At 47.1% G+C, this 17,653-nt stretch overlaps 2 protein-coding genes across 2 annotated transcripts; both read right to left on the reverse strand.

The window, feature by feature from the left end:
• Nucleotides 1–1,715: 1,715 nt before the first annotated feature.
• On the reverse strand, nt 1,716–12,934 carry sucla2 (succinate-CoA ligase ADP-forming subunit beta). Its single transcript, XM_083681787.1, has 11 exons — nt 12,838–12,934; nt 11,832–12,021; nt 9,894–9,993; nt 9,557–9,719; nt 8,389–8,517; nt 7,495–7,633; nt 6,587–6,748; nt 6,230–6,372; nt 5,518–5,638; nt 4,666–4,754; nt 1,716–3,292 (listed from the first exon to the last, which is right to left on the reverse strand). The coding sequence occupies exons 1-11, from the start codon at nt 12,919–12,921 to the stop codon at nt 3,218–3,220; spliced, it is 1,395 nt and encodes a 464-aa protein (XP_083537913.1). The 5' UTR covers nt 12,922–12,934; the 3' UTR covers nt 1,716–3,217.
• A 1,300-nt stretch (nt 12,935–14,234) lies between these two features.
• On the reverse strand, nt 14,235–17,653 carry med4 (mediator complex subunit 4). The gene is made up of 7 exons (XM_083682132.1): nt 17,580–17,653; nt 17,137–17,203; nt 16,582–16,752; nt 15,969–16,026; nt 15,615–15,701; nt 14,818–14,949; nt 14,235–14,506 (listed from the first exon to the last, which is right to left on the reverse strand). The coding sequence occupies exons 1-7, from the start codon at nt 17,648–17,650 to the stop codon at nt 14,334–14,336; spliced, it is 759 nt and encodes a 252-aa protein (XP_083538258.1). The 5' UTR covers nt 17,651–17,653; the 3' UTR covers nt 14,235–14,333.

Here is a 17,653-nt window from a genome sequence, read left to right on the forward strand (position 1 = left end):
TTCAAGACTGCACTGCCACATCCAAAACACTGATTGGCAGATGCATAGACCAATCATCATGATACATGTGTCTCTCCACTGGTCCACCATGTCCTTCAACACAGCTACTTGAACTGCCCTGATCCAGCGTTGAAAACATCACTTCTGTCAGAGGAGGCTTCTGGAGGTAGAAATCAGAGGACGGGCTCAATGTAATGCATGGAACACCCATGTTTGATACCATTCCTCATTCCGTTCCAAGGATTACAATGAACCCGTCCTCCAATGTCTACCTGCCAGAGTACACCACCAGAGCCAACATAACACACTTCAACCACACTCTTCAACCTCTGTAAATAAATAAATAAATACTAAATAAAGACCCTCTCAGTCATCAACCTCCGTTAACACAAACAGCCGACTAGATCCTTAACCCCAGACTCAAGAGTCCGTCCACACAGTGAACAGAGCAGCCCATTGGTCCACAGCTGTCAGACTCCACCCAGGCTCCTTGAGGGTGCTAGACCTTCACCACTCCAATCACAGAGCTCTACGGAGGCCCAGAGGGACAATCAGAGCACTTGACACGGCATTGTTAAGGTGATGTGGGTGGTAAGGAAGGGAGCCAGTCTAAAACAGCCATCATATTTAATTCAGTCTCAAAACTAAGATGAGAAATTAATCCATAAATATTGACGGTTATTATACTGTTGTTTGATGTCTGCTTGCTCTCTTTCCATAAGAAATCTGTCTTCAGATCAAAGAAGCTAACAAACTCACTTTTCTGAAACTTTTTCTCTCTCTCTGTCTAACCCTATGAAACTAGCAATTAGCATATCCAAACATGTGTAAAATTTGATCAATTTCTACCTTAATCCTTCTAATAGACAAAATGAGAAATAATCCAACGGGAGTTTGAATACTGCGTCTAGCATTTTCTATGATATGCAAATGCATTTTCAGATGGTGAAAACCCTCATTATTCAACCAGTTTTCTCAGAAACACCATAAAAGACCAGGTACAATAAAAAGCTGTGTGTTTTGGTTTTCTCAGCACTATTTGCTCCATAAAATTGGAGCCCTATCTCTCTCTTTCTCTCTCTCTCCTTCTGAAACTTTCTCTTTCAGAGGGAAGCTTCACTGCAATAGCCTCGCATGATGAAGATGTCATGTGTTGTTGATGTTGTCTGGAATCACTGATCCTTCACGTGTCACGGCAGGGATTACGCCAGCATAACATCAGCATTGCCCTGAAGGTGTGTGTGCGTGTATGTGTGTGTAAGGTGTGTGTGTGTGTGTGTGTGTGTGTGTACTGAGGTATGGGCTTTGACATTGCCAAACACACTGGAGGTGTGCATGCGTGTATGTGTGTGTATGTGTGTTGGTGTGTGTGTGTGTGTACTGAGGCATGGGCTTTGACACACCAAACCCAAATCGTGCATTCTTCAGATAAAGGAATAGGTTATGATTTCCTTTCCTTTCATGTGAGACATCAATGAATCATAACGTAATTATAGACATCAACAGGGTTCATTGTAATGCATGGAATGGAATAGGGAAAACCATTCCTCACTCCGTTCCATGCATTACAATAAGCCCGTCCTCCGATTTCTACCTCCACCAGCCTCCTCTGCTGTGCAGAGATGGACCAGTGGGTCTGAGTTTGACTCACCGATGGGAGACGTAAACATCTGTAGGATCAAGATAAGCGGGAAAATAAAAACAACACAAAAATATTGGTGTTCTCTGTATTTATTCTATTTTTTTACTCCCCAAGAGAAGTATAAATATTTTACAGAAGAGAACAGCAGTTTCGTTATTTACAAGATATAATAAATGTCTTACAACTCACGATAAGAGTGTTTCTGTGTTCGGAGGGCTGGGGGAGTAACAGAGAGAGAGGGAGGGAGATGTAGAGAGAGAGAGAGGACTTTACTACAATCTTTTAACAGTTTAGCTGAGGACACTCCCCACTGTGTGTGTGTGTGTGTGTGTGTATGTATGTGTGGTCACGCAACAGAGAGAGCCTGTTGGTGTGGCATGGTGGCTGACTACAGTGGAAAGCTCTTAAGAGTGTGTGTGTGTGTCTGTGTGTGTGTGTGTTTGTGTGTGTGTGTGTGTTGAAGTCTCACTAGATTCGATTATAGAAAGAAGTAAACACACACACACACACACACACACACAAGCTCTAACATCACACGGCGGCAGGGCCAACCGAACATGAGATTAGAACTCTTTACAAGATCAGGAGTGTGTACGAAATTACAGTACATTTATCCAACTGTGAAACATCAGACGTCCTGCTAACATCGATCTACAACATTCCATCATCCCTGCCCTCTCCCGTTCCGAGTGTGTGATTTGTCCTCCAGCTTCTCTTCTATGCCCAAGCCTAGTTATTACTAATAATAAATAATAATAATAATAACAATTCCAGCCTCAGATGAGAAGCTGAACCGTCATCCAGAGTCTAGACTACTTCGTTCTCCCATTACTGTAGCTAACAGACCAAGAGACTCCATCTCCCCCTCCCAGAGATGAGCATGGGGTGAGGTTTTGTGCGTATTCAGTTAGTGCTATGCATTCTGGGAGCTTGGGAACATGGGTAGAGGGAGATGGGGGGGGGGGGTGATGTGGGTAATGTAGTTTCCGGGTCATTCCCATAAGGGTGGAGTGATAGTGCTTGTCATGGGGGATAGAGTGATTGAAATGACACTAGTTCTGGGTAGGAATAACCATACTCTGTAAATACTCAATCCTCTCTCTGAGGACACACACACACAACGCCACAGAGTGAGTCATAAACAGGAAGCAACAGTGGACTAATCTGGAGATACTATGGCCAGACTGATCTAATGGAAGCCCTGATATAAATAACAAAAGCACACGAAGCGCAGGAATAGAGAATGGCGGAGCTAAAATTACAACACATTCATCATGTGAGTGTGTGTGGGAGAGAGAGAGTGAGTGTGTGAGTGTTTATGTGTGTGTGTGTCAGAAGCCATTACACATGAGTAGGTCAGAGCTGTGCCCCCATGCCACAGAAACAGAGAGAGAGAGAGAGAGAGAGAGAGAGAGAGAGGTCTCGGAGAGAGAGAGAGAGAGAGAGAGAGATGGTGTGTGTGTGTGTTATGTTGTGTTTGTATTGGCGGTCGTTTCTCTCGGAGGCGAGAGGCTCTTCTTGCTGTTGGAGTGGGGGTGGGGGCGTGTCCCTCGGTTGAGTGGGAAGAGGCGGGGCTTAGATGGGCAGCTGGAAGGTGATATCAACCTGAGCCTCCTTCGCCAGCGATACGATTTCAGACAGCTTCACAACCTAGAGGGGGGGGGGGGGAGAGAGAGAGAGGGAGAGAGAGAGAGGGGGGAGGGGAGAGAGAGAGAGCAAAAGTTAAAAGGAAGAGTGAGAGAGAGAGACAAAGCGCGCAAGAGAGTGTGAGAGAGAGGGGGGGAGAGAGAGAGAGAGAGAGAGAGAGAGAGATTAAAACACCAGCAGTAGTTAAGGACATCAGGGGAGTGTACTGTGTGTAGACGGTAAGACTGTAGAGCACATTAGGAGGGAGACCAAAGGCGTGAACAGAGGCACCAGCGTGTTGGTGGTGGGAGGCAGTAATTGCTATGGATGGCCCTGCCAGCCTGCTACTGTACTAGTAACTGATGACGCTCTCACTGGGGAACACTCCCACAGACAAAGAGAGGGAGAGGAGCGGAGGGAGGGATGGAGGGAGCACTGCCAGAGAGAGAGAGAGCGAGATAGAGAGAGAGAGAGGAGCGGAGAGAGATGGGAGGGAGGGAGAGCAATGCAAGAAAAATGATTAAGGGGGGGGGGGGTGGAGAGGAGAATTGGCAGGAGAGCAATGCCAGAGAGAGAAGGAGAAGGAAGGAGAGAGAGATGAAGGGAAGGGGGGGTATCGGGAGGGAGGTCTGAGACCAGGAGAGAGGAGGGGTCTGAGACCAGGAGAGAGGAGGGGGGGGGGGGGTCTGAGACAGGAGAGAGGAGGGGTCTGAGACCAGAAGAGAGGAGGGGTCTGAGACCAGGAGAGAGGAGGGGGGGGGGGGTCTGAGACAGGAGAGAGGAGGGGTCTGAGACCAGGAGAGAGGAGGGGTCTGAGACCAGAAGAGAGGAGGGGTCTGAGGGCCGTGTTCATAGCAGGCAGCTGAATCCCAGCCATTAGACTATGGCAGTGTCACTGCAGCCAGACAGGAGGGCTAGGGGGAGCGCTTACACTGTCATCACCCTGCCAATCACCTGACACACACACACCAAGTATATGCACACACACGCACACACACACACACACACCAAGTATATGCACACACACACACAACAAGTATATGCACACACACAGAACAAGTATATGCGTGCGCGCACACACACACACACACACACACACACACACACACACACACACACACACACACACACACACACACAGTGCCCTGCTGGTGCCCCTAGTCTCACACATTCACACGTTGGCCTCATATACGCTTCATTGCTCTTGAAGACCCTCATGCAAACATAACCTGACATTCATTTCAACAGTCACACACACCCTCCAGGCCCCCTGCCTGGGTTTTGTAGGGTGGTGTGTGTGTGTATGCATGTGTAAGTGTGTGTACACGTGAGCAAGTGTGTGTAAGTTTGTGTGTGTGTGTGTGTGTGTGTGTGTGTGTGTGTGTGTGTGAGCATACCATTTTTGCGGCCTCATCTAGGTCGTCACATGCCAGGATCTTGAGGGGGCTGGCGGCGATGAGAGCCTTGGCATCGTCTACTCTCGTTCCTGAAACACACACAACAACAACACTGAGGATGGCATACCACCAAATACACCTGGGTAATGTAGTCAAAACAGTAATCATCAAAGCAACAACAACACTGGCTCTTCAGTCTCACAGTAGTGGCACACCACCAAATACAGCTGGGTAATGTAGTTTAGTATTCACATCCAGATGATGCCACACAGGTGGTGTCAGATATGATGTGTAGGACCAGGGGTTTTTCCTGCCTGTAAGACCCCCCCCCCCCCGCCCCCCCACCCATCATGTGAAGAGATGGTAGAATAGCAGCACCTCTTCAAAGGGTTGTGTGTGCGTGTGTGTGTGTAGTGACATGAACATACAAGTGTGTGACCACAGAGGAGAGACGTTGCTACAAGGACAGACCCCAAACCACTAGTGGATTGTAATCCTGACAGACAACTTGCTCTTTGCCCCTGAGAAAGCTCAGTCTTCATCCTTCCCTCCCTCCTCCTTAAACGCTATAGTTTTCTATTCTAAATCTAAACCGTCAAAGGAGCCAGTGGTCCTACCATGGCTACAGTTGTCACGAAACAGTCACATCAACCTCTATGCGTGTGTGTGTGTGTGTCACCTTGTAACCGCACCACGATGGGGATCTGTGTGTGTGTGTGTGTGTGCTCACCTTGTAATCGCACCACAATGGGGATCTGTGTGTGTGTGTGTGTGTGTGCTCACCTTGTAATCGCACCACAATGGGGATCTGTGTGTGTGTGTGTGTGTGTGTGTGTGTGTGTGTGTGCTCACCTTGTAATCGCACCACGATGGGGATCTTCAGTTCTAGGTCTGTGACGGCCATGATGATGCCCTGGGCGATGACATCACACCTCATGATGCCACCGAAGATGTTCACCATGATGGCCTGGACCTGAAGAACACAGAACACACACACACACACACACTACTGTGAGAACACAACCACAACACGACCATGAGAACATGACCACAACACGACCACAGAACGGCCACAAAACAAATGCATTGACCATGAGAACTGGATAGCCTCTGACAATATTAGTATATTATCTGACAACAACAAGTCCCAATGTCAAGTACACATATGGAGGTTTCACACATGGTTTAATTGGAGCTGACTGCAGTTAGCTCCTATTATACATGCTCTTAAACAAGCTGTCAGAAGCCTATTTACACCTCCGGCTAGGTCAATACCCTGGCTGTCACTAGGAGTGACTAATTGTGTGTGTGTGAGAAACAGCAGGTGCCACAACTCCCTCCTTAGGCACGTCTCTCTCCAAGGGTGTTCCATCAAAAGTCTTCCCCTGGTACAAATTCCCAAACACCACCATAACTAGCGTGGCAAATAATAGCGCTTGAACCACCCCCCCCCCCACAGACACACTCATTACTTTCGCTCATGTCTAAGGTGTTACAATGAAAAGTGTCTCCCCTCCCTGTCTAAGGTGTTACAGTGAAAAGTGTCCCCCTGCATGTTCCTTACCTTCCTGTCGGAGGTGATGAGTTTGAAGGCCTCCGTCACCTGGTGGGCCGTAGCTCCGCCCCCTACGTCCAGGAAGTTGGCGGGCGTTCCGCCATGGAGCTTTATGATGTCCATGGTGGCCATGGCCAGACCTGCTCCGTTCACTACACACACACACACACACACACTGTACTATTACTACCACTACTACCACTACTGTACTATTACTACTGTACTACTACCACCACTGCTACTCCTATTACTACTACTGCTACTCCTATTATTACTACTACTACTACACCACCGCCACCACCACCCCAAACCCCTATCATCACCACCACCAACACCACCCCCATCATCATCACCACCACCACCTACCCAGACATCCAATGTTGCCGTCCAGGCCGATGTAGTTGAGGTCGGCCTTGGCTGCCTGTCTGTCCCTGGCGTCTTCCTGGGTCCAGTCCTGCATGTCAAACACCTTCTTCTGACGGTACGCAGCGTTGGAGTCAAAGTTGATCTTGGCGTCCATGCACATCACTGCCAGGGGAAACACACACACACAGACACACACCTTAGATGAGCTCACAATCTTGACGGCGTCTTTGGGAGTCCCTTCAGGCAGATTGGCCATGGAGTACGTTGACTTTCACACTGCAGAAGAGTCATGCCAACACTGGTGGAGCCTCTGATTTGACCCCCGTCAGCCACTGTACTTTACGACTATGACGCAGCTGTACAACAACACCGTCCTACTCTCTACCTTTACTACTGCGGGCTTCACTGGCTCAATGATCAACCCCTTACTAGAACCTTCTACAACTCACACCGGGGCTGAGTGGGAGTTCATTAACGGGGAGAACAACAGAGTGAGTCATAAACAGACGGGGGGGGAACAGCAGTGAGATGGTATCTCTCCTCTACCCGCCGCTCACATTAACACTAACCTGGGACCCGCCGAGACCAGTGTGCTAATGACTGATGAGTCACCACCACTTACTTCTGTGTGTGTGTGTGTGTGGGTGGCGCGGGTGAGCACGGTGTGGGTGGGTGTCCGCGTAAGTGCGCGTAAGCAAGGTGTGTGCGCGTGCATGTGTCCAGTGTGCGTGAGCAAGGCGTGGGTGTGTGTGTGTGCAGTGTGCGTGAGCAAGGTGTGTGTGTGTGTGTGTGTGTGTATTAACCTGAGCACCACTGAGACCAGTGTGTTAATAAGTGAGTCACAACCACTTTCTTCTGTGTGTGTGCACGCAAATTGGTGTGAGCAAGGTGTGTGTGTGTGTGTGTACCTATGCCAGAGGCGTCTTCCACCATGGGGTTGATCTCCAGCATGGAAGCGTCGTACTTCATGAAGACGTTGTAGAGTTTGATCATGTTCTCCGCTGCCTCATTAACTAGAGCTGCAGGGAAACCCATCTTCTCTGCCACCTGGAGATGAGAGGGAGGAGGGGAGAGAGGGAGGAGGGGAGAGATTCTTTAATTAAAAAGGAAAAAAAAAATACATAACCCAGGTGACTTCCAAACGTTGCATAACACAGAACAATGACTGTGGAGCCTTGTGTGTGTGTGTGTGTGTGTGTGTGTGTGTGTGTGTGTCTCTCTCTTTGATTGAACAAGTCGAGGTTCCTCAGGATTTTCTCTAGTTTGGTGATTCTTGAAGTGTACCACTGAAATACATAGTGGGAGGAAGAAAGAGGAAGAGAGAAAGAGAAACCACAGGAAAAAGAGAGAGAGAGAGAGAGAGAGAGAGAGAGAGAGAGAGAGACAGACAGACAGATTGACAGACAGACAGACAGAGAGAGACAGTCAGAGAGACAGACAGGCGGACAGACAGACAGACAGAGACAGAGAGACAGACGGTGGCAGGTCACAGTCACAGGGTGGGATCAGAGAGTCACAGTGTGACAGGGGACCCTAGAATGAGACGCTTAGCAGAGCAGCATATCAAAGACTCCGCCTGACAGTGACATCTGCTAGTCTGCAGGTAGGGTGACAGATCAACTTCTGAGGCCGCAGGAGACCTGCAACACTCTTAGGTGGAGAGGAGACATGCATTTATCAATGTGTGTGTGTTAGGTGTGATCCAAGAGTCTGACACAAATGGGTGTGTGCGTGCGTGTATATTTGTGTGTGTGCGTGCCTGTGTGTGTGTGTATATCTGTGTGTGTGTGTGTGTGTCTTACCCTGACAGCCTGCTCCATCTTGATGCCCTCTACGATGTCGATGGGCTCCTTGACGATGGCGTCAGGGTTCTCCGCCGCCACGTCCTCGATGTTCACGCCCCCCTGGGAGCTGCCAATCAGCACAGGGCCCTGAGCGGGAGGGCGGGATCAAAGACACAGCATCAACCAATCACGTAACACCATTATCGAGAGTGACAGAGGAGGTCGACCAATCACGGGAGATTATTAGTTAGCTTATAGCCTATGATGTAAATACATTGATGGTCACAGTTTTATGGCAACATTTATATAATATCTTATGACAGCCATACACCTTACTTTATCTAACCAAATAAAAAAATTGAAAATGCATATGAAAACCTAGTCAAGGCACATCATACATCAAACTGATTTAATTAATTTAGTTTGCGATTTGTCAATGCCAAAGGGTGTCTCATGTTCTTGATGTGTACAGAACTAGATCTTCATACAGCCAATAGGAGGGAAGCAGGTACACATAGGAGGACAACACCAGGGTTCTCCCCAAAGAATGTCAGCGTGGCGCTGCGCCACCCTGTGAACTTGGCTGTGCCACTATGTAAGCACCTCAAGGCAAATTAAACTACATATTTAGTGAAGATAGAGTAACTGTCTTTGATCGCCAACGACATCGTTGTTAAAAGCGAAAGCGAAAGCGAGAGCGTGATGATGTTCTTCAGTGAATTCTGTGTTTTGGCGGGGGGGGTTTTGCGCATTTTGACATCAATAAACGCGAGTCGGGTTTGGATGATGCGATCCAGCGCCACGCTGTTCAAACATCCTAGGGAGAACCCGATGGAGCACCAACACTTTCAACATATTCATATCCTTTACCACTACGCCATCTAGTGGCACCTCTCCACATCACCTTCAAAGTCCCAGAGCCCAGATTCTGATTGGTTCAGACATGACGCTCTGACTAACAACGGCTGAGTGTGATAGGGGTACCTGATTGGTCAGGTGTGTGCGCACGCATGTGTGCCCATGTGAGGAGGGCCTCTCTACAGGGGTACCTTGTTAGTCTGAAAGAGAGTGCGTGTGTGTGTGTGTGTGTGTGTGTGTGTGTGTGTGTGTGTGTGTGTGAGGAGGGGCTCTGTACGGGGGGTAACTGGTTAGTCAGAAAGAGAGTGTGTGTGTGTGAGTGTCTCACCTGGTAGGACCTCTCCATGGTGATAGCGAAGTAGTACTCTCTACGAGGGTACCTGCGCTCACAGATGAACACCTGGTTACAGATACGGCCCGCCTCTCCCGTCTGCTTGGTGTACAGCTTACGACCAATCATCTGAGAGGAGATGTCCCGGGCCTCCTCTGGTCTGCAGGGAGGGGGGGGGAGAAAGAGAGAGGGGAGAGAGAGAGAGGACGGGAGGGTATGGAAGGGTGGAAGAGAGAGAGAGAGAGAGGGGGGGGGGGATTAGAATGAGAGAGAGAGCACAGAAAGTGTACAAAGATGGATGCCGTTTTAGATGTTTCCTGGGAGGGACACTCACGAGAAGACGATCTTCACACCTCCCTTCAGCCCTCCCTCAAATGTGCCTTTGCCTCGGCCCCCTGCCAGCACCTGAGCCTTCACCACCAGATCCTTGGTGCCTGAGGACACACACACACACACACACACACACACACGTAATTTACAGGTAAACACAGATTCAGACATGCACAACATTCCACTGTGTTTACTGAAGAGTAACCACAGAGACAGGTAGAACAATGCACAGACCCTGTCTGTACACACTCAGGTCAACAGAACCTCTCCTAGAACCTCTCCTAGAGAAAAGCACCTCTGCTAGCACCTCTCCTAGAACCTCTCCTAGCAACAGAACCTCCTAGCAGAGAGACACTCAGGGTCAATAGAACCTCCTAGCAGAGAGACACTCAGGGTCAACAGAAGTTATCCTCTCCCCTGTGTGCACTTCTAACCCCTAGCCGCTGCCAAAGTTAATATGTATCCACAACAAGGAAAAGAATTTGACAACATGGAGAACTGACTGTTTGGATCAACATAACCTCTCCTAGTAGTAAGATGCACTATGCCCTGCAGGGGTCTCTAAAGCAGGGGTTCCCAAACTTTTTTTTGTCTCACGACCTCAAACTCACATCAATCATTTCCTGTGACCTCCAACAACTTGATTGTGGGCTAAAAAAACATAAATCAATGACATCCATCGCCTAAAAGATGCTCTAATTGGTTGGATATGAACCCCAAAACACTGCAAAATAGGCTACAAGTGCAAAACACAGACAATGTTTGTCTTCATACAATATTTAAAAAAAATACTTGTCTTATTTATCAAATCATAGAGGTTGGTTTTGATTTCCTCCTGACCGCAAGTTCGAGAGCTGCTGCCCTAAATGATTGATCTGTCAGACAACATTGTTAACCTGCACCTACAACCATGAAAGGAATCCTTCCAGAACTGATAACGTGAAGAATTGAGACATTGTTCTACATGACGTGGTAGCCGACTCATTATAGCTAATAATGAACTCCTACCGGCAGGTAGGGAGGGTGAAGAGTTGCATGTTAACATTGACCATTATCCTAGTTACAGTACCTAAGACATGAGACAGGCCTTCATATGTAAAGCTTGTGGAAAACTGTGAGGAGAAAAGCAATCTTATAAAAAGACAAGAAGAGAAGAGTGAACATTCTGTTGTCTCTTCATCTTAGTGTGTGTGACAGTGTCAGCTGATACTACTGAACCACAAGGCTATGTTTAGACTTCTGTGTGTGTGTGTGTGTGTGTGTGTGTGTGCGCGCAGACACAGAGGCCATGGTGGCCGTGCTATTAAAAACTCTACACAAGGGTCAACCCCGGGACCCATCTGTTGGCCTTCAGGTTTGTACCCAGAACCTTCTCAGGTTCCTCCAGGGAATGTTGTCCTCTAAAGTGCCAGAGATACATCGGAAGTGGATGCATCTAAAACAGAGAACCCTGGATGTTTATCAACCCGATGCTGAGATCAAACAAGAACATTTGTTCTCTGTCCTGCTCTATCCAAATCACAAAACACAAACTCCCAATTGTGCATCATGGGCAAGGAATTCTGGAGTTGAAGTGGATGCATAAGGAACCCATTTTGTTTAGCAACTTGATACTCAAACAAAGACACTAGGACCTTCGCCAGTTTTCTCAAACCACAAATCAGCCATTCTACAGTATCTGACCTCCCAGTGCATCATGGGCAGTCCTCTAGAAACAGACATGTACAGCACTTATCACATAACATATTTGGTTACATCTGGTTACAAATTCTGTGTATGATGTCCTTTAGAAAGCCACTTCAACCTCTCTATCAGGCAGACATGGCATCAATGTAGCTTCTCTTTATCACATTCCTGCCACCACTTCAAGCCTCTTCGGCCTACAGGCCTCTGTCCTGTCATTATCTCCTCTAAGGCCTTAGCGACTAACTAGCTAGCTTACCAATCTGCTTGGCGACAGAGTAGGCCTCCTCAGCAGAGTTGGCCACCATGCCCGCAGGCACAGCGATGCCCGCCTCCTTGAGCAGGCCGATGCTCAGGTACTCATGCAGAGACAGGTTCCTCCTCTGCTGCTGCTGCAGCTGCTGGTGGGCGCCATGGGCCGCTAACAGGCCAGAGGAGCCCCCCAGCACCTGGGGGGGAAGGTGGAGAGGGAGAGGGAGAGAGAGAGAGAGAGAGAGAGAGAGAGAGATTGGTGATACAGTACCAGACAATGGTGCATCCATACAAAAGAAGGGAGGCACTGACAGAGAAACACACGGACGCAATCACGCACATTCTGAGAATGTGTCAATACTGGATTTTTTTGCAGATAAGAATGAGGAAGACTGATATGACGACAGTCATTATCTGATCATGGACGTTTTCCAGTAATGTGTAAACACGGGCACAAGTGTCAGTGCCACCCATTCAATAGCACAATCAGCTATTCAGGAAAACGCAATGGCCCGTCTCACATAAACAATATCACCGAATCTTAAAAGACCGACTGACATTTGGTGAAGCTACCGCTCTCGGTGCAGGAGACCGAGACAGCAACAGATGCAGTCGCGTGACGGCAGTGTTCATCCGCTGCGGCCTGATGTCGCTATGGCAGCTGGAGGTCACTGAGAGAACAGCTTGCTAGTTTTGCGTAAACACAGCTGTTGCTATTAAACGCAAAATACGGTGACAAAGCACTTGTCTTATATTTCATGAATTTGGTTCAGGAGCTAAACGCTACAATCGTTATCAACCGAGTTTGACAGGTCGTAAGCGGCGGTTAGCGCTAGCCGAGCTAGCTAGTTAGCAAAGCCATTTCCATACAAGCTCAATAGGGATGGGCTAATGTCAAGTGACCCTGTCACTTTTGACAAGGCTTTTTCTGAGCGTTGGAGATGGTACAGCGGAATAAATATCACACCTATCGACAGCCTGGATCCATCCCCTACTCCTCGACTCGCACTCACCTTAGATGCGCAGGTAAGGGTCGACCTGGCCCCGGAGTTTCTCAGGCTAGCCGACAATCGGCCACAAATCAGGGACGTCGCCATGTTTCCCTTTCGAGCAAAAGCAATAATTTGCGCATGCGTAGTGACCTAGTCACAGCCTTAGCGCAGATTGAGTGGTCTTTACAGTTTGAAGAATGAGCTAAAAATACATACTGCCTGTTATATAATTAACATTTTAAACCATGTCATGCTCTTTGTAGGTTTATCCCCATGTAACACACAAACATGTTTATTCCAAACTGATGTTTATTTACAAGGCTGAAAAAAACCTACAGTATGTACAGATTCTATGTACAGACAGGCAAACTGACAACAGAGGACTCCGTGGTTTTGTTTGTAATCTGACCGGCCAGTCAAACATGAAATAAAATAGGGACGTACACACATTCATATAATATAATTCACATAATGTCACTTTTCAATACAAACAATCGAAATCCACTCCAGGAGAGATGCAGAGATTGATATAGGGCATTTGGGTTCAAAATAAGCAACAATACATCTGAGACAAATGCTTAACCACATCTTTTTGTAATATTACATGTATTTCTCTCCATTATTCACAAAAAACAAAAACATTTGTCAATTTAAAAAGTACATATCTCTGGTAAAGTCTAACTTGACTGACAGTGAGAACAACACCATGGTCACATCTCAAGTCTTTCCTTGATTCTAGTTTAGGCTGGTGGAGGTAGAAATCAGAAAACAGGTTCATTGTGATGCATGGAATGGAATGAGGAATCTTGAATTTTGACTGGTATCAACAGTTTGATACCATTCCTCATTTCATTCCATGCATCACAATGAGCCTGTTCCACCTCCACTGATTCCTCATGATTCCTAGTAAATGGTCGAAGGTCAGGAAGCTCAGATCTTCTCCTTAAATGTGTTTTAAGAAGGAGGCGAGGAGAGGGGGGACATGAGGAATCAAGGACAGACTTTTGAGATTCGACCCATTTGAGAGTTGACAGTTGACTTTCGACATGGCAACTAGTGTTACAGTGCCCACTCATGTGTCATCACCACTGAGGAACAGGGACGTCGGTTCTGTGAGGAAGGTATTGCCATCGAGGAGACTTGAGAGCAGTGAGAATTCATTAAAGCAGTTGTGTGCTACAGGGGAGGCTGGTGGAGGCAGAAATCAGAAGGATGGCCTCATGGAATGAGGAATGGTATCAAACACCATTCCTTATTCCATGCATTACAATGAGTCTGTCCTCCGGTTTCTACCTCCACCAGCCTCCCCTGGTATGCTCTGGGAAAGGTTTCGGCAAGCTAACTATGTAGCACCAGTGCTCGATGGCTTTTGATAGGGTGACAATGGGTCTGAGAGCTTCCTGACTACTGGAGGTACTTGAGGGAGCACACACACACACACACACACACACACACACACACACACACACACACACACACACACACACACACACACACACACACACACACACACACTCTCAGTCTGAGTCACTGCTACTAGAGGAGGAGTCTGTAGACATGGCCTCCACGTCATCCTCGTTTTCCTTGTTGTGACCTGGGGGCTCCAGCCCAAAGTCATTGCCATGGTGAGGGGGGAGCATGCCCACGGAGACGTCGGAGGACTGCCAGGGGTACTGGGGGGTCAGCACGTCTGAACGAGAGGGGGGGGGAATAAGAGATAAAGTGCCTTGACTGACTGAAGCACGTTTTGACTTCAAAGACCCCCCAAAACACTGTCAATTACATTATATCTACAATATTATCTATAGAACTGTGCAAGAATAAGTGAACCAATGGAGATGAGAGCGAGAGAGAAAGACAGCTGAAGTGAGAGAAAGACAGCTGAAGTGAGAGAAAGGAGAGAAACAAGGGAGAGATATAGCAAGAGAGGAAAAAGACAGAAAGAGAAAGGGGGAGAGAGAGAGAATGCGAAAGAGAGATTAACGTCAATTGTCGACATACCTGGTAATCTCCCAGCAGCCAGTGCATCTCCCGGAAGGTGTCCGTTCACGCCATTGGTTGGCAGGTTGCTCATGTGACCCAGCATTCCGCTGCGCATCTCCAGGTCCGTGGGGTAGGGTCTACGAGGATCCCCTGGAAGTGACAGGCAAACAGGCCAGAGTCAGGACATGCACATCTCCATCAGGAGAATCCTCAGAATTATCTTTAACAGCAGCTGATGCTCCCTATCTTCTTATTGAGGTGTAGGTAGTAGAGCCTCAATTTAAGCATTAGAGCTCCTGCCCAGCAAATAGTGCAGTGCAAAAAAACAAAAAAAAACTTGCAACGCAGAATACTCTACAGCATGATTTTTAACAATGATTTTGAGAAAACTGCAATTATTCAGATTTTTTTTTAAACAGTCTGAACATACATTGCATATCATGGAAACACAAGACGCTGTATTCAAAACTCAAATTGGAGTATTTCTCATTGCTTCTATTAGAAATATTACGGTAAAGATGGCAGACTTTGCCCGAATTTAACACATTTTTGCACATACAACTTGGGTGGGGTTATAAATAATCCTGAGCATTGTCACTACAGAGAGGAATGTCCAGTACACGGGAGGCTGGTGGAGGTAGAAATTGGAGGATGGGCTCATTGTAATGTATGGAATGGATTTCTACCTCCATCAGCCTCCTCTGGTCCAGTCTGGGGAGAAAGAGCATGTTAGGGGAGGAGATGGGGGAGGGGGGTATGGGAACTAAAGTTATCAGGGGAAGCATAATGGGTGGGGATGAGAGTAGAGGACATACCTGGTACCCAGTTGAGGGGAGCACAGACTGCATTGCTGGCGCTGATCCTGTGGGCGTATTTGATGATCTCCTCAGAGGAGATGCTCCCTGAAAGACAGCCGTGCCATTAAGACTCACGTCTGTACACTGTGGCTGTATTTATGTACTATATATCCATGTATCTGCAGTTAGAAAGAGACTACGGGATTATCGGTTTCCCAGACACAGATTAAGCCCATTCCTGGACTAAATCTCTCCATTGAAGATGCTTTTGAGTCTAGGATTAGTCTTAATCTGTGTCCGGGAAACTGGCTCTGTGTGTCTACAGACTCTCCAGTTCTTCAGTCAGACAAATGCAGGGTGAATAAAGCTCACCTTTCCTGGCCTTGTCAATGGATTTCAGCTTCTCCTTTGCCTGGTACACAGCAGTGGCCTGGAGGAGACAGAGAAGTTAGGGACACAAAGTACAAGCTGCCGTTATGGTCACACTGCGTCGGTCAGGAAGTCTCGTTCAGGGATCTGGAGCTTATTGAACAAACAGCTCTGAGAAGGAAACTGAAGAGGAAAAACAGAAAACGTATCACTTGAACAGATGTGTCCCATTCCTCGCCGTTCCCGTCCTTCTCTCTAAGATGTAGCTAACCAGTATGTGTTCTACTGTAGCTAACCAGTATGTGTTCTACTGTAACTCACCAGTATGTATAACGTACCAGTATGTGTTCTAACTTACCAGTATGTGTTCTACTTTAACTCACCAGTATGTGTTCTGCTGTAACTTACCAGTATGTGTTCTACTTTAACTCACCAGTATGTGTTCTGCTGTAACTTACCAGTATGTGTTCTACTTTAACTCACCAGTATGTGTTCTGCTGTAACTTACCAGTATGTGTTCTACTTTAACTCACCAGTATGTGTTCTGCTGTAACTCACCAGTATGTGTTCTAAATTACCACTGTGTTCTAACTCACCGGTATGTGTTCTAACTCACCAGTATGTGCTCTGCCTCCTTCAGCTGTTTCTGGAGCTGCTGAATGTCGCTGTCTCTCTTCTCCACCTCCTTCTCCAGTGTCTGCATCTCCTGGTGCACCTTGCCCTGGTCCTGAGCCACCTTCATCAGGTCCTGGAACTCCCTGTCCCTCTGCACCAGAAGCTCCAGGATCTGAGAGGCCAGGAAACACATACACATGAGGTTACACATCCACTACTACCAACCAGGATGTTGTCTTAACACTAAGTCAGAGATGGAAGTATTACAGTACATAGTACTACGCAGTGGAGGCTGGTGTTTGATACCATTCCTCATTCCATGCATTAGAATGAGCATGTCCTCCAATTTCTACCTCCACAGGTATGTAGTAATAGTGCCAAATGGTATTACACACTTGTTGTGTGTATTGTGGTTTTTTCCATTCAAAGCAGTTGTTTACTCAAAATGTGACTTGCGTCCAATTCACATCAAGTTTCTTTTTTTTTGTATTAATATGTTGTGCTAAGAAAATATTTCAGTATACATTTTCAATTCGTATAATCTGATGCTTCTTACCTGAGAGTCCTCGCCTGCATGAGGGAGTTTTTGGCTCCTTGACAACGCAAGCATCTCTATCAATTCCCTGAAATCAATGACAAGAAGGTTAGTTTGCATGAAGACTTGATACGAGTACGTTCTCTTGATACATACGAGAAAACCAGTTTTGCCAATGTGAGCTTCATAAATGACAGACATGAACTTTGCTAAAGTAACTACCCGACTAGTAACATTAACTCAAACACTTAGCCAGCTAACTATGTATTTAGGCATATTTATTATTCTAAAGATTGTAGCTTGGTATCTAGTGTCTTGTCATACAGACAGCTCTGACTCACTGACTGCAACAGAACACAGTTGCTCTACAGAGGCAAAGCAAAACAAACAAGCAAAACTACGTTGAATGAGTGTTCAGCACAGCAACATGTCTATTCGAAGTTGAGAAAAGATCAGTGTATTACCTGGATAACACTTCTAAATCATCCAAAACAGATAATAACCGCTCTTTAGTGGATTTGTCGGCCACCGCCATGGT

Source organism: Argentina silus (assembly GCF_951799395.1).
Source record: "Argentina silus genome assembly, chromosome: 12".
NCBI classification, from domain to species: Eukaryota; Metazoa; Chordata; class Actinopteri; order Argentiniformes; family Argentinidae; genus Argentina; species Argentina silus.

Bases quoted from the DNA above. Each gene is read 5' to 3' on its own strand.
- sucla2 (XM_083681787.1), bottom strand. From the start codon at position 12,921: ATGGCGACGTCCCTGATTTGTGGCCGATTGTCGGCTAGCCTGAGAAAC. The intron at 12,022-12,837 runs GTGAGTGCGAGT...CTTCCCCCCCAG, and splicing joins CCCTTACCTGCGCATCTAAG to GTGCTGGGGGGCTCCTCTGG. The intron at 9,720-9,893 runs GTGAGTGTCCCT...CCCTCCCTGCAG, and splicing joins GGTGTGAAGATCGTCTTCTC to ACCAGAGGAGGCCCGGGACA.
- med4 (XM_083682132.1), bottom strand. From the start codon at position 17,650: ATGGCGGTGGCCGACAAATCCACTAAAGAGCGGTTATTATCTGTTTTG. The intron at 17,204-17,579 runs GTAATACACTGA...CATTGATTTCAG, and splicing joins GATTTAGAAGTGTTATCCAG to GGAATTGATAGAGATGCTTG. The intron at 15,702-15,968 runs GTGAGCTTTATT...GCTGTCTTTCAG, and splicing joins CATTGACAAGGCCAGGAAAG to GGAGCATCTCCTCTGAGGAG.